This window comes from Physeter macrocephalus, chromosome 11, assembly GCF_002837175.3.
Source record: "Physeter macrocephalus isolate SW-GA chromosome 11, ASM283717v5, whole genome shotgun sequence".
In the NCBI taxonomy this organism is placed as follows: Eukaryota; Metazoa; Chordata; class Mammalia; order Artiodactyla; family Physeteridae; genus Physeter; species Physeter macrocephalus.
Window position 1 is genome coordinate 147820453 of NC_041224.1, and position 23002 is coordinate 147843454.

Consider the following 23002-nt stretch of genomic DNA (forward strand, 5'->3'; position numbering starts at 1 on the left):
TTAAAAGTGGGAAACGGAATGAAACTAATTAAGAAAAAAGGATTTCAAACTTTTAATGGCATCTTTTTTTGCCATTGATTATGAATAGTCCATTGATAATGATTGCTTGTTACCTACTTGTTAACAAGTATTGATAACCTTCATTTATCTGTGCTTGTCATCCTAATGTATATGATTGAAGGAATAAACCTACATTTGTTAAAACCACTCTTCTGTTTGGATTTTCTAGTAAGTTAGACAGATAGTTTTTTCTCATTTTATTCTAAACTAACTTTTATTCTCTTGCTCTTTGCCTTCTAGTTGAACCTCTCCATTTACAGTTTACAGATGTTTTCACCCAGCTCTTGCCCTCCTGTCCATCTTCCAATTTCCATCTCATTTGGCTGCTTCTTCCCTTTAGATACCATTATTTCAGTATTCTTCTTCCTGCCTCCAACTTGTCAATGTTCATACATTTAGGTTCTTGCTCTCTGTTCTCTTTCCCCTCATCTTTGGTTCTCAACCATTGTTTCCAGGTTTGGTTTCTGGATTTTTGTATTATTTCTCTTCTTTAACTGGTATAATCAAAACTGCAAGGATGTAACAATTGGAAAGCAGAGGCATAGAGAAAATTGACATGTATTGAATACTACTCTATGCTAGGTGATTTACTTACATCATTTAAGTCTTATAAAATGTAGGTATGCTTTATTATTAGCTCCATTTTATTCATAAATACACTGAAGCTCAGAGAGATTAAGTATTTTGTTCTAATTCACAGAGCAACTAAGTGATAAAGCTGGGTTTCAAGCCTATATTGGTTCATTTATTCACTCCTTTATTCAACAAATATTTATTGAGTACACGTTCTGTATGTTGGACACTATGGTAGGTGCTTCAACAGATCCAGTCCTTACTCTCCAGACCTTAATTGTATGGTGGTATTGTCTGACTTCACAGATGGTGATCTTTTTGCTATACCAAACGGAAGAGAAAATAAAAAGTAAATAGAATGGTTCTTATGTTTTATGGAAAAGATATGTTTGATATAGATGTAAGAAAGACTATATTTGTGCATTATTTAGGAATATGTAGCAAAAGGGTTGCTTTGTGTCCAGTCCTAGAGAGGGTCTCCCTCCTCACTCACCCGTCAACACCAATGCCTTTTAGTGGCATCACCACAATATATATTTTCCTCTTATGTTCTATGCTGTACAAGATTTATGTCTATAGGCCAACATTGTCTAGAAAGTCTTCAGAAAGAATTAACTGTCCTCCCTAAATTATGTTTGGAAAAAGATGAAGACCCCTGTGTAAGAATACATACATTCATTCATCCATCTATTATCCCTATATTTACTAATACCCTAAAAAGTATTTAAGATGGTTTAGCCAAATACATAAAACATAACAGAACTTTTAATAAGATAAATATGGAAAAATAGGGCAAGGAAAAATAAGATGAAATTGGGTTGTATTCAGTAAGCCTACTAAAAAAATATTCATAAATTTGTCTCTCTTCTCAAGGGTAACTTGATTCACAGTCATCATAATTTTAAAAACAAACTGGTATCACAGAAGTGTACCCCACTCCTAGTTGTAATACTTAAGAGGAAATTTCTCCTACAGGTCCTCCTAAAGAGGACCTCAGTACAGTGTGGTGAGCAATGGTCTCAAATACTCGCTAAAATAAATATTAGTTTCACTGAGCCATTTAATTGTATCCACCTGCATACCATAAAAGCAAAGTCCAGTAAAACAATTCTTTTAAAAGTGGATGAGCCTTTTCAGGTAGACCACTGTGGTCTGGCCAAATCCAATGGTATATTTTAGAGGATCTCAAAAAATGAATGAATTACATTTCTTTTAGGTAATTCTTATATGTAATTTGTCAATTGAGTTTTTCATGTACTAGATAGCAGTGAGTTTACACACTCTTACAAGTTTTACTCACTACTGCAACATCATTGCATAGAATACCACCTAGTACATAGTAGGTGCTTAATAAGTATTTGTTGTATGGATGGATAAATGCTGTGCTTTGCAGTATGTAAGTGAAAGACTTCCTCTGTCACTTCTCTGTTGATATTTTCTTCCTTTGTCCTTAAATAACGTGTGCTTCTATACTTTGGAGTATATCATCTTTATGTGGACCCCCAAATTCATTAAATGTCAGGCATTGCTTAGGTGACTTTTTCAAACAGATAATGAAATCAATATTAACCCTATACAAAGAGCTGTTTTAAGATTGTTCTCAGTAACATCCCTTTGATTTTTAGGGCTCTAAGATTTTAAGGGTCCCTAAGAAGAAGTTGTAAACTTCAGTGAAGCAATTTCAACATGGAAATAGTGTTTCTTCTCAGGAGACCTCAAAATCATGTCGGATTTATTAAATTTGGAAAACATGGGATAGATTATATATAACACTAGCTCAACAATTTTCAGCTATATATTGATATTTTAATGAAAGTAGTTAACTCCCAAACTTAGAAATTTAAGAATGTCCTTTTCTCCTTCCTGCTGGCCCTTTATTTTTTTTTATTTTTTATTTTTTTATTTTTTTTTTGGTACGCGGGCCTCTCACTGCTGTGGCCTCTCCCGTTGCAGAGCACAGGCTCCGGACGCGCAGGCTCAGCGGCCATGGCTCACGGGCCCAGCCGCTCCGCGGCATGTGGGATCTTCCCGGACCGGGGCACGAACCCGCGTCCCCCGCATCGGCAGGCGGACTCTCAACCACTGTGCCGCCAGGGAAGCCCTGGCCCTTTATTTTTAAAGCAGGTTTTATTAAAAAGCATTATGGTAGTGTTAATTTTCCTTTAAAATTTCTGACATTGTTAAATATTGCATTATGCTGGGATTCAGTGAACCAGTAGATTACATCAATTCCAGTAATCCTTTATTCTATATAATTATAAGGGATTAACTAATTTATATGCATCTTAAAAGTTTATTTATAACATCAACTGGCATGTAACACATACTTGATGCATTTTATCTGCTCTGCCCAGATTTCTTACTCTATGAAAATCTATTGAGCTATTATAACAATCTGAGGCTTCATTTTAAAATTTAGGTTATTAGGCTAGATGAGACATTTACCAACCTAAATTTTGCCTAGAGCAGTGATTTTACTTAGGACGATCACTCGACTTCTAATGGAATATTGAACTATCAATCTTTCACTATATTTTTCCGTAACTTACTTTTTATTTTGTTTGCCTTTCTTCTTATTTACTGTAATACTTTATTTTGCAAGCTTTCTTCCTGTGTTGCTCCCAGATATTGTAACCTGCTACATATGTAGAAAGAGGATTAGAAATGGATTAAATCATGTGTTTCACTCGCAACTTTAGCCTAAAACATATCTTTACCATCACATTATGATAAATATATGCCTATTTTCATTGACCTTTAGAAAATGAAATTTTCTTGCCTCCTTCAGTACCCTATTTGAGGTTTAACCACACTTGTCTTAAGAATGTCCTATCTTAAAACTTCTTTTATATAGTTAAAGCCTATCACTTCATTAATTCTTTTTTAAAAACAATCAGATAGTTCATTTATATTGAAGATATGGAAATGGTAAATCTAGAGTTTTTCTTCTACCCAATTTATGGGGAAAGTTGACTGGATGATTTCTTGAGTTCCATTTATTATATCATATAATCATAGAGCTAGGAGAGATACAAGGTGATCTCAGGTTTTTACGGACTAATTATTTCAAGAGTAATAGACAAAGAAAACTACCCAGATTTCTTATTCTGTGAAAATCTATTGAGCTGTTATAGCAATCTGAGGCTTCATTTTAAAATATAGTTTATTAGGCAAGATGAGATTTCTATTAAATACTTCTGAATTGTAAGGAATAAGAAAGGTCTGCTAATGTAAAAGCTCCCTTGATGTTCTGGTCCTCAGCTTTTATTCAGTGGTCCCAAAGAATTGAGTCTTGATGCCTTAAAAAAATATTTGGAGAACTACTAAGTATGGTTTATAGATAGCATGATTTATAATTAAGTTAATTTTACTACTCTGCCTTCCTTATTTTTGGTTAATTTCACTCAGTCTGCTATTTAATCTTTAATTACAGGCCACAAAAGAAGTAATAGAACGGGAAGCGCCAGGGATGGCCCTGGCAATGCTGATGGGATCACTTAATGTTACACCTCTGGGAATGCTCTCTAGGTAAGAAAGTCACCAACATGTTGCAAAGAAAATTAATTCCATACCACTAATCACTACAATAGACTGATAAACCTAAGAAACTCCAGTCATACCACTTAATTTTGCCCCCCTTATTTCCCAAAGTTATGAGTCTCAGTATCCTGTCTAGTTAAATATTGGCCACAGTTTCTTTCCTGTCTAGTTAAATATTGGCCACAGTTTCTTTCAAGTTCTTTGTTTGTTTGTTTGTTTGTTTTTGCATATTGTGTTGAAACTTTTAGAAAATATTGTATTACTGCTAAAAGTTATCAATTATAACCCCAAGAAGAGTCCAGTTTATCAAGATGTAAAATATTCTTTTTTTGTGTGATTATGATCATCAATTAATTTCCCTTAGTTGTCATTAAATACTAATTTAGTAAAACTAAGCAGTAGAGTCTTTTTAAATAAGTTTTTACAAGTTAGGAGCTTTATTTCAATTTGTAAATAGGCATATTGATGTGTGGTCATGAAAAGAAGCTCAATCAATAATATATTACTAGTTTATTAAATTAGTATATTTAAAACTATGCCTTTGTTGACCTAGATGGTGACATCCATCCTCAATTTGACGGTTTAGTTATTTATTTATTATTATTTTAGCAATTCTTAGATTAAAATCCCCTTTAATGAGAACAACATACATCACTTACATTAAAGACAGAAATATCAACTTAGTGAGAATCTGTTGATTTAATGACCATTGATTAATACAGTTGATTTCAGAGCAATCTAGAAAATACACAGCAACTTTATAATTGCAGGGTTTCACAATCATTATTTATAGCCATTTATTGATCCTGTGTGCAATATGAATATAAAAGTAAATATATCTATTGAATGCATAGAATATGAGTTATAATGCTCTTTCTGTTACTTAGACTAAGTTTGTATCCCATAAATGTCAGCCACTTGAAGCACAGCTACAGGGAAATGTGAATGGGTCATTAGTTAACTGTATTTTCTTTCCTGTTACAAATACTATATTATAACATTTCATTTTAATAAGAGCAAAAAAAGAACTAAAGTAGGGCTTCCCTGGTGGCGCAGTGGTTGAGAGTCCGCCTGCCGATGCAGGTGACACGAGTTCGTGCCCTGGTCCGGGAGGATCCCACGTGCCGCGGAGCGGCTGGGCCCGTGAGCCATGGCCGCTGGGCCTGTGCGTCCGGAGCCTGTGCTCCGCAACGGGAGAGGCCGCAGCGGTGAGAGGCCCGCGTACCGCAAAAAAAAAAAAAAAAAAAGAACTAAAGTAGCTTGATAGAGATTTTGAATTTAAAGGTCCATGCTGGTCTTTAATGAACTCACATTGATTCTTTTATGCTGTTCTTTTTTTAACCCTTACTTATATTACCTGACCGTAGGAGATCAAAGGTCACATTTGGTCCCTTTTCTCTATGGAATTAAGTAGTAGTCTTTGAACATAAAAGAACTCTTTCTTGGCATTCAAGGAATATAGTCAAGAAAGAATTAAACGTTATCTCTTGTTAATTATTTTATAATAAAAATCTAATTCAACAGACATAATAATACTCTTATTTGCCAGGCCTTGTATTAACCATTAGGGAGTATAAGTATGGAAAGAAAAGTAAGAAATGGTCCTTAACTTCAGGATCCCCAGTTTATCTGGAGAACCTGTTCCTTACAACTGCTAAGGTAACTCTTTAAATTGAATATAGCTTTCCTGATCTAGTATAGAAATAGCACTTTTGCCTTATTGAAAGATTTTTCTGGATTAATTTCTCCTCTACCTTCTGAATCGGCATAATTACTGAGCAGTGGACTGCTGAGTGAATGGGAAATAAGTTAGCAGGAGCTGATTTTAAGTATTTTGGAATAAGTCCATCATCTTTAGGCTGAAGGCTTTGAAAACTAAAGCATACACAGCATAGTATACACAACCAGATTCTATATACACATGGTATACACAGCCAGATTCTTCTGGCTTTTCTTTATGTTCATTACCTATTGAACTGAGAGTTTATTTACAAGTTTGAAACAGAGATAGTAGTTGGCATGAGCTATGGAAAAGGGAATTGTGGACTATTTCCTTTAATGTTTATTTTTTGGTGCTTTTCAAATCGTTTAAAAAAAATTTTAAACAGCCGTGCTTAGATTGATGCTTCCTTTGTTTAGCGTTTTTACCTTGTATGTACTTGGGGCTTTGTATATGCTTATTATAACACGTGCTATATTGTAATTATTTACTTTCTTGTCTGTTTTACCTAATTTGTGTAAAATCCAAATTTGTATTAAGAACAGCAGCTTTATCTTATTCATCTTATATTCTCAGCCCCAAAACAATTTCTGACACATAGTAGGTACTCAAAAAAATGTTTCTTGTTATGGTTACTATTGTTAACTCAGTGTTTCATCCTAGCTGTAATAGAATTTTTTTTCAAGGTTAAGTAATGCATCAGGTTGGTACCTTGCCTTCCTTTTTTTACCTCTAGAGAGCAGCATTAAATAAAAATAATTTTTTAAATTACTAAATCTGTTTAAATGGTTTTCATCTGCTTGTTTAACTTAATATCTTCCAGTTTTCCAGTTTTTTTTGTACAAGTAAGTTGGAAGATTGCATCAAGTAAAGGTTAAGAGCGTCATCTCTGAACTCAGACTGCTTGGGTTCTATTCCTGCTGTGTTACTAGCTACTGAACATCTTTTTTTTCTCATCTCTATAATGAGGATGTTAGTAGTACCAGCCTTGCATTAAGTAAACTAGTCCATTTAAGTGCTCAGAACAGTTGATTCATAGTAAGTTTAAGTGTTGATCACTGCTGTGTTGTTATTTGTTCAGAGTTCTAGTTCTTAGAGCAAGTCTGCTGGCAGAACCTTTTTTTTTTTTTTTTTTTTGTGGTATGCGGGCCTCCCTCTGCTGTGGCCTCTCCCGTTGCGGAGCACAGGCTCCGGACGCGCAGGCCCAGCGGCCATGGCTCACGGGCCCAGCCGCTCCGCGGCATGTGGGATCCTCCCAGACCGGGGCGCGAACCCGGTTCCCCTGCATCGCAGGCGGACGCGCAACCACTGCGCCACCAGGGAAGCCCCTGGCAGAACCTTTTAATGCTTTCCTTCATCTGGAAATGTCTTTATCTTACCTTTATTCCTGAAGGATATTTTCACTAGATACAGAATTATGGATTGACAATTCTTTCCTTTCAGCATTTAAAAAAATGTTACTCTATTCTCTTCTGGCTCCATGGTTCCTGTGGAGAAATCCACAGTCTTTTGAATTGATATTCCCTTATATGTATGATTTTTTTCTCTGGGTGCTTTGAAGTATTTTTTCTTTATTTTTCGTTTCAACAATTTGATTATTATGTATCTGCGTGTGGTTTTCTTTGAGTTTATCCTTTTGGGTTAAAAGAGCTTCTTGAATCTGTAAACTTATGTCTTTAACCAAATTTGGGAACTCTTTAGCTATTTTTCAGATTTTTCTTTTTCTGCACCAATCTCTCATTTTCTTCTGGTACTTTTGTGATATGAATTATACATCTTTTGATAACATATCACAGGTTTCTGATATTCACTTTCTTTATTCATTTTTACTCTATTCTTCAGATTGTTTTTATTAATCTATTTTCAAGTTCACTGACATTTTTCCTCTTTCATCTTCATTTTTGCCTTTGAGCCTATCTAGTGAATTTTTAAAAATATTTGTTTACTTATTTATTTATTTGACTTCGTTGGGTCTTAGTTGCAGCATGCTGGATCTTCACTGAGGCATACAGGATCTTTCATTGCTACACATGGGCTCTTCATTGTGGCACACGGGCTTCTCTCTAGTTGTGGCGTGTGGGTTTTCTCTTCTCTAGTTGTGGTGTGGGCTCCAGAGCACGTGGGCTCTGTAGTTTGCAGCACACCAGCTCTCTCATTGAGGCGCACGAGCTCAGTAGTTGTGGCACACGGGCTTAGTTGCCCTGCAGCATGTGGGATCTTAATTCCCCGACCAGGGATCAAACCCGTGTCCCCTGCATTGGAAGGCAGATTCTTTACCACTGGACCACCGTGGAAGTCCCTCCAGTGCATTTTAAAATTACAGATACAGTATTTTTTCAGTTCTAAAATTTCTATTCAGCTGCTTTTTTATGGTTCTATTTCTTTGCTAAGAATTTTTATCTTTGTATTTATTTCAAAAGGAGAATGCTTATAATAGCTGCTTAATATTATTTTTCTAACAATTCCAGTATCTGAATCACCTTGGAGTTAACATCTGTTGATTTTCTTTTTCTGTGAGAAGTGCTCAGATTTTCCTGATTCTTTTCTATGTTGAGTAATTTTGGATTGTACCCTGGACATTTTGAGTATTATCTTTTAAGACTCTGGACTCTGTTAAAATCCTCTGGAGAGAGTTAGTTAGTTAGTTAGTTAGTTAGTTAGTTCTTTCGTTAATTTTTTCAGGAATTAAGCTGATTGGATTCAGATTGAAAATTCTGTCTCACTTTATGTGGATGGTACTTCAGCCTTTGCTATACTGTCTGGGTCTGCCCAGCACATGAACCATTCAGGAGTTAGCCTGAGATGTGGGCAGTGAAGTATATCTTACTTATGTTTTTAAAAGCCTTTCTTATAATTCTTTGAGTCTGTTACATGTGCTTAGCTCAGCGGTGAGCCTGGAACTTGTGTCAGTTCATTCGCAGAATTAAGGAATCTGCCTTCTCCAGCTCTCTCCTCTCCAAGAATTTCCCTACACTTTGCAGTTCCCAGTTAATACTCTATAAAAAATAACTTCTGGCTAAAGGAACTGGGAATAGATGATATTTCTTGTAGAGTATTAGTCCCCCGTGCTGTTAAAATCCTCTGGAGAGAGTTAGTTAGTTAGTTAGTTAGTTAGTTAGTTAGTTCTTTCGTTAATTTTTTCAGGAATTAAGCTGATTGGATTCAGATTGAAAATTCTGTCTCACTTTATGTGGATGGTACTTCAGCCTTTGCTATACTGTCTGGGTCTGCCCAGCACATGAACCATTCAGGAGTTAGCCTGAGATGTGGGCAGTGAAGTATATCTTACTTATGTTTTTAAAAGCCTTTCTTATAATTCTTTGAGTCTGTTACATGTGCTTAGCTCAGCGGTGAGCCTGGAACTTGTGTCAGTTCATTCGCAGAATTAAGGAATCTGCCTTCTCCAGCTCTCTCCTCTCCAAGAATTTCCCTACACTTTGCAGTTCCCAGTTAATACTCTATAAAAAATAACTTCTGGCTAAAGGAACTGGGAATAGATGATATTTCTTGTAGAGTATTAGTCCCCCGTGCTATTATGCAATTCCACACAATTGGACCACCTTCAGGGCAAAGGAAAAAGAAAAGGGGAAAAAAAAAAAAAAAACAGAGCTTCCTCTCACCCAAGCTTTTACACTTTAGCCAGAGAGATAGGTCTTCTCACTGGGTTCTAGTGCTTGCACCATCACGATCGCAGTAGTACAGCTTTGTAACTGGAATTAGCCCCCTTAAGGGTTATTGACTCAAGTTCTGACTCCAGTCCCCAGTTTGCCTGCTATTGTTTATGTTCAGAGTTCTCAGGTAGTCACTCTTTGATTTTCTGTCCACAATTAGTAGGAGACAGAGCCATAGTTAAGGTTCTACTATGTTGGTCAACACCAACAGAAAAAGAGCTGTATTTTTAAAATCAGATCCCTGAGTTTATATCCTAGCATTTACTAGCATTTACTATCCATGTGACCTTGGGACATTTACTCAGCTAGGTTTAGCACTTCCAGTCCCAGTAGCTAATTGAGCTGCCCACAAAAATTCAGCATATAAGCTCCCCAAATCTGTAATTTATGCCCCACTCACATTTTTTTTAATATAAATTTTATTTATTTATTTATTTTTGGCTGTGTTGGGTCTTTTTTTCTGTGTGAGGGCTTTCTCCAGTTGTGGTGAGCGGGGGCCACTCTTCATCGTGGTGCGCAGGCCTCTCACTGCCATGGCCTCCAGACGCGCAGGCTCAGTAGTTGTGGCTCACGGGCTTAGTTGCTCTGCGGCATGTGCCCCACTCACTTTTTAAAAAGATCAAATACTTTTTTTTCTAAGCATCATTGACAATAATAGAGCAAACACTGTGGTTACACATTGAGACATAATTTATCCTGGTTTTATTCTCAGTTCAGTCATTAACTTGATTTGTGATCTCTACTTAGTTTTTTCGTGCCTTCACATAGCTCATGGAAATGTTATGATGTCCTATATAGATTAACTCACTAAGAAAAACTATCATATGAATATCTAAATTCATAAAAAGAAAAAGTGATAAGTTTTTAATTTTATAAAGAGATCTACCATCGTAATACTCCATAACGTATCTTTCAATTGTGTTTTAAATATTCAGCTTATTTTTTTGTTACATAGAATTTTCCGTATTATCTATCTTATGAAATAGAAGATGAAGTCTCTAGTTAGTTTTTAATATATGAAGTAGGACTAATCTTTTTTTCTTACAGTTTGCCCACTATCTACCATTATTACCAATTTGATCTCAGCTTCATCTAGTCAGTAACTGAACATAAACACTCAAACACATGCACTGCTAATGGGGAGGAGTAAACTTTTTCCATACAGTGCCAAAAATGGTTTCTTGCTAATATTGTTTAAAAGTTTTTTAAGGAAAAAAATACTGGATTTAAATTTTTATATCAGTGAATTAAATTATCCCTAGTATTATTTAATACATGTTAAAACCACATGGATCATTTAAAATAATAATTAACAATAACAGTATTGCCATCTTGAAGTGCTTCTATTTTTTAACCTAAAACCAGATATACTTAACTTATAAAAGGGTGTAGAAGGGAGCTGGGCAGAAGATGATGGAGAGGAAGTACCAGTAATCCACTTCTTGACCTAGACAACAGTTGGACTAACAGAATCTGATATAACAATTTTGGATATCTAGAGTGTATTTGAAGGCTTTCAGCTTCCAGGGGTAGGTTTAGTTGGTAAACTATGGTTAATTTTAGTCAATTTCAGCCCAAAATAATTGTAACTATACACTCCCAATCCCTCAACCCCATGGCAGGCCGCCACACTAACATGCTTGTGGGAGCCAGAGTGGGCAATTAGGACCTTGTCGTTCAAATATCAGGAATCTAGGTTCTATTTGTGGATTACTGCTTTGATTATAGGGGTACGGACAAAGGCAGGTGGCTGTTGTAACCCCCAACAACTGAAGTGACTTCAAGGGGAATTAAAGGGACAGTGCCTTTTTTTTCCCTTACATTTTTCTCTTTTCCCCTTTTTGGGAGCCAGACATTTAAGGATTAGTACACTCAAGAGCAACCACATACATAAGGGAATTTAAAAAGCCATTGCACATGCCCAAAGAGGAATGCAGGCTCAGAAAAACCTGAGTTGGCCTTAGGTTTACACCTCAGACTGATCCCAACACAGAGACAGTCTACAACAATCAAAAATATAGCAAACCCTGCAGGGAGGGGGAGAATGTGATTTCCAGAATTACCACATTACAAGATTCAGATACCCAGTTTTCAACAATAACAACAAAAACAACACAACACAAGATATAGAAAGAAACAGAGAAGTGTGGCCCATTAAAAGAAAAAAAATTGACAGAAAAGACCGACTAGGATGACCAGATGGTAAACTTACTAGACAGAGATTTTTAAAACAATTGTCTTAAAGATGCTCAAATTACTAAAGATGTGAACAAAATCAGGAAAATGATAGAGTAAAATGTTGTAAACATCAGTAACAAGATAAAAAAATAAAAAGAAGGCAAAAAGAAATTCTGGAGTTGAAATACAACTGAAATAAAAATGTCACTAAAGGGATTCAGAAGCAGTTTCTGTAAAAGGAATCAGTGAACTTCAAGATAGGGCTCTTGAAGTTATCAAGTCTGAGGAGCAGAAAGAAAAAAAATTGAATAAAAGTGAACAGAGCCTAAGGGACCTGTGGAACACCATTAAGTTCTTGGTCTAACACCATTAGACCATGCTTTGTGAAAATCCCAGAAGGAGAAGAAAGAGAGAAAGGGGCAGAGGATTATTTGAAGAAATAATGGCTGAAAACTTCCCTAATTTCATGGAAGATATAAATCTGCAAATCCAAGATACAAAACAAACTCCAAATAGGATAAGCTGAAAGAAGCTCATATAATAATCAATCTGTCAGAAGCCAAAATCAGAGACTATTGAAAGCAGCAAGAGCAAAGACACTTGTCATATACAAGAGATCCTCAAAAGATTATAAGCTGATTTCTCATCAGAAACATTGGAGGCCAGAAGCAGGTGTGGAAGTGAAACATTCAAAGTAATGAAAGGAGAATACTGTCAACCAAGAATTCTATAACTGGCAAAACTGTCCCTCAAAAATGAAGGAGAGGGCTTCCCTGGTGGCACAGCAGTTAAGAATCCGCCTGCCAATGCAGGAGACATGAGTTCAAGCCCTGGTCTGGGAAGATCCCACATGCCCACGAGCAACTGGGTCGGTGCGCCACAACTACTGAACCTGCACTCTATAGCCCACGAGCCACAACTACTGAGCCTGCGTGCCACAACTACTGAAGCCCGCAAACCTAGAGCCTGTGCTCTGCAACAAGAGAAGCCACCGCAGTGAGAAGCCCATGCACCACAACGAAGAATAGCTGCTGCTCGCTGCAACTGGAGAAGGCCCACGTGCAGCAATAAAGACCCAACGCAGCCAAAATTATAAATAAATAAATAAATTTATTTTTTTAATGAAGGAAAAATTAAGACATCCCTAGATAAACAAAAGCTGAGCAAGTTCATTACTATTACACTTGCCCTACAAAATAGGCTAACAGGAGTTCTTCAGGTTGAAATAAAAGGACACTGTACAATAACTAAAGCCTTGTGAGGAAATAAAAGATCTCCAATAAAGGTATAAATATGGACAAGTATAAAAACTATTATTATTGCAATTTTGGTTTGTAATTCCACTTTTTATTTTCTTTATTTAAATTTTTGCAATTTAAATGCATAAGAAAATTATTAGTCAGTGTTTTGGAGCACACAATGTATAAAGATGTAATTTGTGACAACAATAACTGAAAGGGAATGAGGATGGAGCAGTTTAGGAGGAGGGTTTTTATATGCTATTGAAGTTAAGCTGGTATACATGTAAATTATACTGTTAAATTTTAGAATGTTAAGTGCAATTTCTATGGTGACTACAAAGAAAATAGCTATAAAATATACACAGAAAGAAATGAGAAGGGAATTAAGATATTTCACTAAAAAAAGCAACTAAACTCAAAAAGAGACACTAATATGGGATATGAGGAACAAAAAAAGCTACAAGGCATATAGAAAACAGTTAACAAAATGGCAAAAGTAAGTTCTGCCTTATCAGTAATTAACTTTAAATGTAAATGGATTAAGCTCTCCCGTGAAATAATAGACTGGCAGAATGGATAGAAAAGCATAATCTGATGACATACTGTGAACAAGACTCTTGGTTTAGATCCAAAGACACAAATATATTGAAAGTTAAAGGATGGAAAAAAATATTCATGCAAATATTAACCAAAAGAGCTGGTTGACTATACGACTGTCAGACTAAATAGACTTTAAATTTTAAAAGGTTAAATATCCTAAATCAAAAAAGGTTACAAGAGACAAAGATATTTATATAATAATAAAAGTTTCAGTTGAGTAGGAAGATATAACAATGATAAGCATTTATATACTTAATAGACAAATAACAGAAATAGATGATGATGGAATTGAAGGAAGAAATAGATGGTTCTGCGCTTCCCTGGAGGTGCAGTGGTTAAGAATCTGCCTGCAAATGCAGGGGACATGGGTTGGAGCCCTGGTCTGGGAAGATCCCACATGCCACAGAGCAACCAATCCCGTGTGCCACAACTACTGAAGCTGCACTCTAGAGCCCATGAGCCACAACTGCTGAAGTCCTCGCACCTAGAGCCCATGGTCCGCAACGAGAAGCCACGGCAAGGAGAAGCCCGTGCACCACAATGAAGAGTTTCTGCTGTTTACCGCAACTAGAGAAAGCCCGCACACAGCAACGAAGACCCAATGCAGCCAAAAATAAATAACGTAAATAAATTTATTAAAATAAAAGAAAAAGATGGTTCTGCAATAGTACTTGGAGACTTCAATATCCTACTTTCAGTAATGGATAGAAAAGCCAAACAGAAGATAAGTAAGGAGATATGAGTTGAGAAACACAATAAATCAGCTATCTCCAACAGGCATATAAAGAACATACCACCCAACAAGAGTAGAATATACATTCTTCTGAAGTTCCCATGTGACATTTCCTATAATAGACCATATGTTATGCTGCAAAATAAGTCTCAATAGATCTAAACAGGTAAATGTCATCTGAAGTATTTTCTCTGACCACAAAACGATGAAGTTAGAAATCAGTAACATCAGGGACTTCCCTGGCAGTCCAGTGATTAAGACTCCACACTTCCACTGCACTTTCAATCCCTGGTCAGGGAACTAAGATCCCACATGCCATGCAATGTAGCCAAAAAAAAAAAGAAAAACAGGGCTTCCCTGGTGGCGCAGTGGTTGAGAATCTGCCTGTCGATGCAGGGTACACGGGTTCGTGCCTCGGTCCGGGAAGATCCCACATGCCGCAGAGCGGCTAGGCCCATGAGCCATGGCCGCTGAGCCTGCGCGTCCGGAGCCTGTGCTCCGCAACTGGAGAGGCCACAACAGTGAGAGGCCCGCGTACCACAAAAAAAAATAATAATAATAACATCAGGAAAATCCACAAATATGTGGAAATTAAACCAGTACACTCTTGAACAACCATCTGGTCAAAGAAGAAATCATGAGGAGAATTAGAATATATGGACAAATTTAAATGAAAACACAGACTACCAAAATTTCAGTGATTCATCAGAGAAAACAGTGCTAAGAGGGAAAGTTATAGCTGTAAATGCTTACATTAAAAAGGAATGATCTCAGAAACAACCAGCTAACATTACAGCTTAAGGAACTAGAAAAAGAGTAATAAACCAAAGCCAAGACTAGCAGAAGGAAGAAAATAATAAAGATTAAAGCAGTGTTAAATAAAAGAAAAAGTGGAAAAACAATAGAGAAAATCAACTAAACCAAACATTGGTGCTTCAGAAAGATCAACAGAATTGAAAAACTTTTAGCTATATTGACTAAGAGAAAAAGAGATATGACTCAAGATAATAAACTTAGAAACAAAAGAAGGGATTACTACCAATTCTACAGAAACAAAAAGGACTATAAGAGAGTACTATAAACAATTGTATGTCTAACCTAGATAAAATGGACCAATTCCCACAAACACAAAACCTACCCAGATGAATCACATAAAACTAGAAAATTCAAGTAGATCTGTAACTAGTAAGAAGATTTATTCAGTAATCAAAAACCTACTTACAAATCAAACGCCTGTACCAGATGACTTCCCTGGAGAATTCTACCAAACATTTAAAGAAAAACAGACACCAGTCCTTCTTAAACTCTTCCCGAAAACTGAAGAGAAGGGAACACTTCCTAATTCTGTGAAGCCAGCATTGCCTGCAGATCAAAGACAACTGCAAGTAAAGAGAACTACAGACCAATATCATTTAGGAACACTGATGCAAAAAAATCTTCAACAAAATACAACCAAATTCAGCATATCAAAAAGATTATACACCATGATCAAGAGGGATTTATTCATAGAATGCCAGGGTAGCTGAACATACAAAAGCACTCAATGTGATAAATTACAGTAGCCGAATAAAGGGAAAAAAATCTTCTCAATTGATGCAGAAAAATCATTTGACAGAATTCAGCGTGTTTTCATGTAAATGACACTCAACAAGCTAGGAATAGAAGGAAACTATCTTTAAATAAATAAATAAACAAACACAGAGCTAACGTCATGCTCAGTGATGAAAGAGAAAGCTTTTCCTCCAAAGCAGGAACAAGTCCAGGATGCCTCCTTTTGCCACTGTCATTAAACATACTACTGGAAGTTGTAACCAAAGCATTAGGCAAGAAAATGAAATAAAAGATATCCAAACTGGGAAAGGATAAGTAAATTTGTTTCTGTTTGACATGATCTTATAAGTAGAGAACCCTAAAGATTCCACCCCCCCCAAAAAAAATCTAGTAGAACTAATAAATGTATTCAGCACAGTTGAAGATATATAATTAACATGCAAAAATCAGTTGTGTTTCTATACACTAACTGAACAATGCAAAAAGGAAATTATGAAAACAATTCCATTTACAATAGCATCAAAAACAATAAAATAAAATACTGTGTACTTTACTTGATCAAGGAAGTGAAACACTTGTACACTGAAAACTATAAAACTTTGCTGAATGAAAACTTAATATTGTTAAGATATTAATATTGCCCAAGGCAATCTGCAGATTTAATTCATTCCCTATCAAAACACAGCAATATTGTTTTGCAGAAATAAAAATATCTATTCTAAAGGGGCCCTAAATAGCCAAAACAATCTTGAAAAAACCTCAGCAAAATTGGAGGACCCACACTCCCTGATATCAAACTTACTACAAAGCTACAATAATCAAAATAATAGTAGTGGGGGAAAAAAAAACCCAGTGGTAGTGGCATTAAGTCTGACTTTTAGTCCAATGAAATAAAACGGAAAAAGCAGAAATAAACCTTTGCATATAGGGTCAAATGATTTTTAAGAAGGGTGCCAAGACAATCCAATGAGGAAAAAACAGTCTTGAGAAAGAAATGGTAATGGAAAAATTGCATATCCACATGCAAAAGAATGAAATTGGACATTTACACCATATGCTAAAATTAACTCAAAATAGATCAAGACCTAAATATGAGAGCTAAAGTTATAAAATTCATGAAAGAAAACGTTGGGGAAAAGCTTCATGACATTAGCTTTGGCAGCATTTTATTGAATATGACACTAAGTGTACAGGCAACAAAAGGAGAACTAGATAAACTGGATTTCATCAACATTAAAATCTTTGTGCCTCAAAGGACACTATCAACAAAGTAAAATGGCAACCACCAAATGGAAGAAAATATTTGCAAATCACATACCTGGTAAATGTTTAATATCCAGAATATATGAAGAACTTCAACCCAGAAGCAAAAGCAACCCAGTTTTAAAATGGGCATGTTTATCTAAGCAATGGACAGAAGTAAATTTTCTCTGGAAGAATTCTACTTCAACCTAGATCTCAAAGATTTCTCACAGATAAAGTTCTAAGGAAATTAGCAGGTCACACATACAGAATAAAAGTTGACCAAAAAACATAAGAATCAATGCATTGTAAGGAATGAGAGACTACAGTTGGATCCTGAAAGACTTAAAATCCTGGTATTATCAAAAGAATAAAAATAAATAAATATAATATATTTCAAGAACTAAAAAAGAAGCTTGAAAATTATATGTGAGGAACAAATAGTTTGAAAAAGAACTAAATATACATTTAGGTATGTAAAATATAATAATGAAAGTTTAAAAACTTAATAGATGGATTAGATTGCAGATTATATAGAATTGAAGAGAGAATTGGGGAACCAAATAAAACTATTTGAAGAAATTGTCCAGAATGCAGCTCAGATTGACAGAAACATAAAAATGAATGAAAAGTTAAGAAGCATGGAGGATAGAGTTAGAAAATATAAAATATACATAGAGTCCAGAAGAAGATAATAGAGAATGAAGGAAAGGAAATGGTTGAAATATAATACCAAAAGTAATCTCAAAATCTTGAAAGACATCAATCTGCAGATTTGGGAATCCAAACAAATATTTAGCAGGATGAATAAAAAGGAATCTATACCTATGCACATGGTAGTAACCCTGTAAAATACCACAGAAAAATAGATATTAAAAATTTCCAGGGAAATGAATTTTATGGTATGTAAATTATACTTCAATAAAGTTTTAAAAAGTGGAATTTTCTATATCTTAACATTATAAATTTGATTCTTTTTCATTGTGATAAGCAGTAAATGATATGTCATTATATTTCATTGCTTAATAGCAATATTAAACATTTTACATGTTTTTTTTTTTTACTATATTTTCTCATTTGTTAGTTGAGTATTCACATCCTTTATCAATTTTTAGTCTGGTATGTTTCCTTATTGACTTTGAGGGTTCTTTTTATATGTTAAGATTTTAAACTTCGCTTGTAATTTTTTTCTAATTAGTCATGCAGACATTTTATTTATAGTATTTTGTCGAACATAAATTTCAGTTTTATGAAGATAAATCTTTAAAAATAAAATTGGGGAGACAGAAAATACAGAGTACCTAAATTTAGACAGCAATTTGACTAATTGTTAACCTCTCAATAACAATAATTAAAAAGAAGATACTGGAATAGTACCTTCAATGTGCTGAAAGAAAATATCTGTTAACCATGAATTTCACATCCAGCAAAGCTGACATTCAATTATGAGGGAAGAAAAAAAATGTCATTTTCCTACTAAGACAAATGGGGAGATTTTATCACCAAAAGAATTTCACTTCAAAGATTTGAAGGATATTCTGGCAGAAGAAAAATTATCTCAGCTGAAGAGTGAGGATTCAAGAAGGAAAAGGGAAAAATGGTTAATGTCTGCTTTATGGATGAAAAAAAGACACTGGAACTAATTCTTGAAAACAACAACATTGGGACTTCCCTGGTGGTCCAGTGGTAAAGAATCCACCTTGCAGTTCAGGGAATGTGGGTAAGATCCCTGGTGGAGGAACTAGGATACCACGTGCCCCGGGGCAACAAAGCCCGTGTGCAACAACTACTGAGCTCGCGCACCTCAACTAGAGCCCACGTGCTGCAAACTACAGAGCCCATGCACCCTGGAGCCTGCGTGCCACAACTAGAGAAGAGAAAACCCGCATGCCACAACTAGAGAGAAGCCCGCACACCACAACAAAGAGCCCATGCACTGCGATGAAAGATGCCTCAACAAAGATCCCATGTGCCACAACTGAGACCCGACACAGCCAAAAATGAAAGGAAGGAAGGAAGGAGGGAGGGAGGGAGTCAAAGAAAAGAAAAGAATGTCACTGATGATTATAGATGCAAAAATTCTCAACTAAATAGCAAGCCAAACTCAACAGGACATTAAAAGAATTATATATCATGACCAAGTGGGAATTATCCCTGGGATGCAAGGATGGTTCAACATATTTAAATCAATAAATGTAATATACCACATTAATAAATGAAAGATTAAAAGTATAAAAAAAGAAAAAAAAAGAATAACATGTAAGTTGGGTTGATATGATTACAGTTAAATATTCTAAAAGCCCTGTGGTTTTTCTAGGACATTAAAGATACTGATTAATTTTTTAAAATTAATGTACATACTAAAATTGTTAGGGTAATCACTAAAAGAATGGATATAACTTTCAAAAACAAAGGGAAGAAATGAAATGAGGAAAACAATCAAAATAAGGCACTTAAAGGAGGGAGAAAATAAAAAGAAACAAAAAGGCAAGACAAGTAGGAAGCATATACAATGGTTTTTTTTTTTTTTCACTAAAGCATTTAAAATACAGGCAGACCATCAAAACATCTCCCCAGATAATAATTTCTCTGTAGAACACCACTTGGTTTTTTATATTCAAATTTTATAAATGTGTACCTCTTAGTATACCTTTGGCTGATATTTACATATAAAAATATTTATATCTACAAAATTCAGTACATTTTTTAAAATTTGGTTATTAATTAAAACTTTTTAAAGATAATTGTAGATTGACATGTAAATGTAGGAAACAGTACATAGAAATCCCATGTACCCTTTATCAAGTTTCTCCTAGTGGTAACACCTTGTAAAACTAGCATAAAATTATAATCAGGATATTGACATTGATATAGTCAAGATACAGAACGATTTTATCCCCACAAATATCCCTCCTGTTGCCTTTTATTTCCACAGCCAACTATCTCCCACTCAGTCTTCTTTTTCTAACCTTTGGCAACCACTAATCTGTTTTCCATTTCTGTATTTTGCCATTTCAAGAATTTATATATTTAGAATCATACAGTATGTAACTTTTGGGGTTGGCTTTTTACACTCAGCATAATTCCCTAGAGAGTCAACCCAATTGTTACATGGATCAATACTTTGTTCTTTTTTATTGCTGAATGGTGTTCCCTGGAATGGTTGTACCAGTTTGTTCCACCATTGAAAGACATCTGGGTCTTTACCAATTTAGGGCTGTTATGAACAAAGTTGCTATGAACTTTTATGTACAGGTTTTCATGAACATGTATAGAATTATTCCTCATTATCAGCATCCCCCTCCAGAGTGGTACCTTTGTTAACAATTGATGAAGCTACATTGACGTATCATAGTCACCAAAAGTCTACAGTTTACATTAAGGTTTACTCTTTGTGGTGTACATTCTGTGCATTGGGGCAAATGTATAATGACATGTAGCCATCTTTATGATATCATGCAGAGTATTTTCACTGTCTTAAAAATCCTTTATGCTCTGCCTATTCATCCCTCCCTCCTTGTCAACCCCTGGCAACCACTGATCTTTTTACTATGTCCATAGTTTTGCCTTTTCTGAAATGTCATATAGTTGGAATCATGTAGTGTTTAGCCTTTCCAGATTGGCTTTTTTTTCACTTAGTAGTATGAATTTAAAGTTCCTCCATGTCTTTTCATGGCTTGATAGCTCTTTTCTTTTTAGCACTGAAAATATTCCATTGCCTTGATGTACCACCATTTAATTTATCCATTCACCTACTGAAGGACATCTTGGTTGCTTCCAAGTTTTAGCAGTTATAAATAAATTTGTTATAAACATCTGCATGCAGGTTTTTGTGTGGACATAAGTCTTCAGCTCCTTTAGGTAAATATTAAGGAGCAAAATTACTAAATTGTATGATAAGAATATGTTTAATTTTCTAAGGAGCTGTCAAACTGTCTCCCAAAGTGACTGTACCATTTTGCATTCCTACCAGCAACAAATGAAAGTTCCTGTTGCACTACATTCTTGCCAGCATTTGGTGTTGCAGTGTTATGAGTTTTGGCTGTCTAATAGGTGTGTAGTGGTATCTCATTATTGTTTTAATTTTCATGTCCCAGATAACGTGATATTGAGCTTCCCTTCATGTGCTTACTTGCCATCTATATATCTTCTTTGTTGAGGTGTCTGTTAAGGTCTTTGGCTCATTTTTTAATTGGGTTGTTTTCTTATTGTTGAGTTTTAAGAACTATTTGTTTATTTTGATTAATATTCCCCTAACGGATGTGTTTCTTCTAATATTTTCTCCCAGTCTATGGCTTGTCTTCTTATTTTGTGAACATTGTCTTTCATAGAGCAGAAGTTTTTAGTTTTAATGAGGTCCAGCTTATAAATTATTTCTTCTATGGATTATGCCCTTGGTGTTACATCTAAAAAGTCATTGCACGCACTCCTATGTCATCTTCTAGGAGTTTTATAGTTTTTGTGTTTAACATTTTGTGCTGTGACCCATATTGAGTTAATTTTTACAAAGAGGTAAAGTTTCTGTCTAGATTCATTTTTTGCGTGTGGATGGATGTCCAGTTGTTCTAGTACCATATGTTGATGAAAAGCCTAATTTTTTGCTCCATTGTGTTGCCTTTGCTCCGTTGTCAAAAATCAGTTGACTATATTTGTGTTGGTCTCCTTCTGGGCTCTCTATTCTGTTCCATTCATCTGTTTATCTGTTCTTTTGTCAATACCACAGTCTTGATTACTGTGGCTTTATAATAAGTCTCCAAGTCGGTTAGTATCAGTTCTCCAACTTTGTTCTCCTTCAGGATTGTGTTGGCTGCTTGGGGTCTTTTGTCTCTCCGTATAAACTTTATTTTTTAATTAATTACTTAATTTATGTATTTTGCTGCGTTGGGTCTTCGTTGCTGCACGCAGGCTTTCTCTAGTTGCAGCAAGCAGGGGCTACTCTTTGTTGCAGTGCGTGGGCTTTTCATTGTGGTGGCTTGTCTTGTTGTGGAGCACGGGCTCTGGGCATGTGGGCTCCAGTAGTTGTGGCTTGCAGGCTCTAGAGCGCAGGCTCAGTAGTTGTTGCACACGGGCTTAGTTGCTCCGTGGCATGTGGGATCTTCCCAGACCAGGGCTTGAACCTGTGTCCTCTACATTTGCAGGCAGATTCTTAACCACTGTGCCACCAGGGAAGTCCCCTTCATATAAACTTTAGAATCAGTTTGCTGATATCCATAGAATGACTTGCTTGAATTTTGATTTGGGTTTTATGAAATCTGTAGATCAAGCCAGGAAGAACTGAGATCCTGACAATATTCAGTTTTCCTGTCCGTGAACATGGAATATCTGTCCATTTATATAGTTCTTCTTTGATTTATTTATTTATTTCATTCAGGGTTTTGTAGTTTTCCTCATGCAGAACTTGTACATATTTTGTTAGGTATATCCCTAAGTATTTCATTATGGGGAGCGCTAATGTAAATGGTATTATGTTTTTAATTTCAAGTTTCTATTGTTTGTTGCTGGCATTCAGGAAAGCAGTTGGCTTTTGTATATTTACTTTGTATCCTGCAGCCTTGCTATAATCACTTATTAGTTCCAGGAGTGTTATTTAATCTGCAGGAATTTGGGGATTTTTCAGTTATCTTCTTGTTATTGAAGTTTAATTTCTAGTTTAATTCCATTGTGGTCTGAAAGTAGACATTGTATAATTTCTCTTCTTTTAAATTTGTTAAGATGTATATTTTATGGCCCAGATTGTGGTCTTTCATGGTGAATGTTCCATGTGAGCTTGAGAAGAATGTGTTTTCTGCTGTTGTTGGGTGAAGTTTCTGTAGGTGTCAATTATACCCAGTTGATTGATGGTGTTGTTGAGTTCAACTGTGTCCTTACTGATTTTCCCTGAGTTATGTCTGTC

The 23002-nt window shown here is 35.5% G+C and overlaps 1 protein-coding gene across 14 annotated transcripts in view; it reads left to right on the forward strand.

Annotated features, from left to right (window-relative positions):
* The window catches only part of GPHN (gephyrin), a 651195-nt gene that overhangs the window by 329729 nt on the left and 298464 nt on the right, over nucleotides 1-23002 (forward strand). For all 14 annotated transcript variants that reach the window (XM_055088534.1, XM_055088535.1, XM_055088537.1 and 11 more), the window contains one exon: nucleotides 4067-4161. In XM_055088534.1, coding sequence (XP_054944509.1) covers nucleotides 4067-4161 — 95 coding nt within the window. The remainder of the gene's footprint in view (nucleotides 1-4066; nucleotides 4162-23002) is intronic.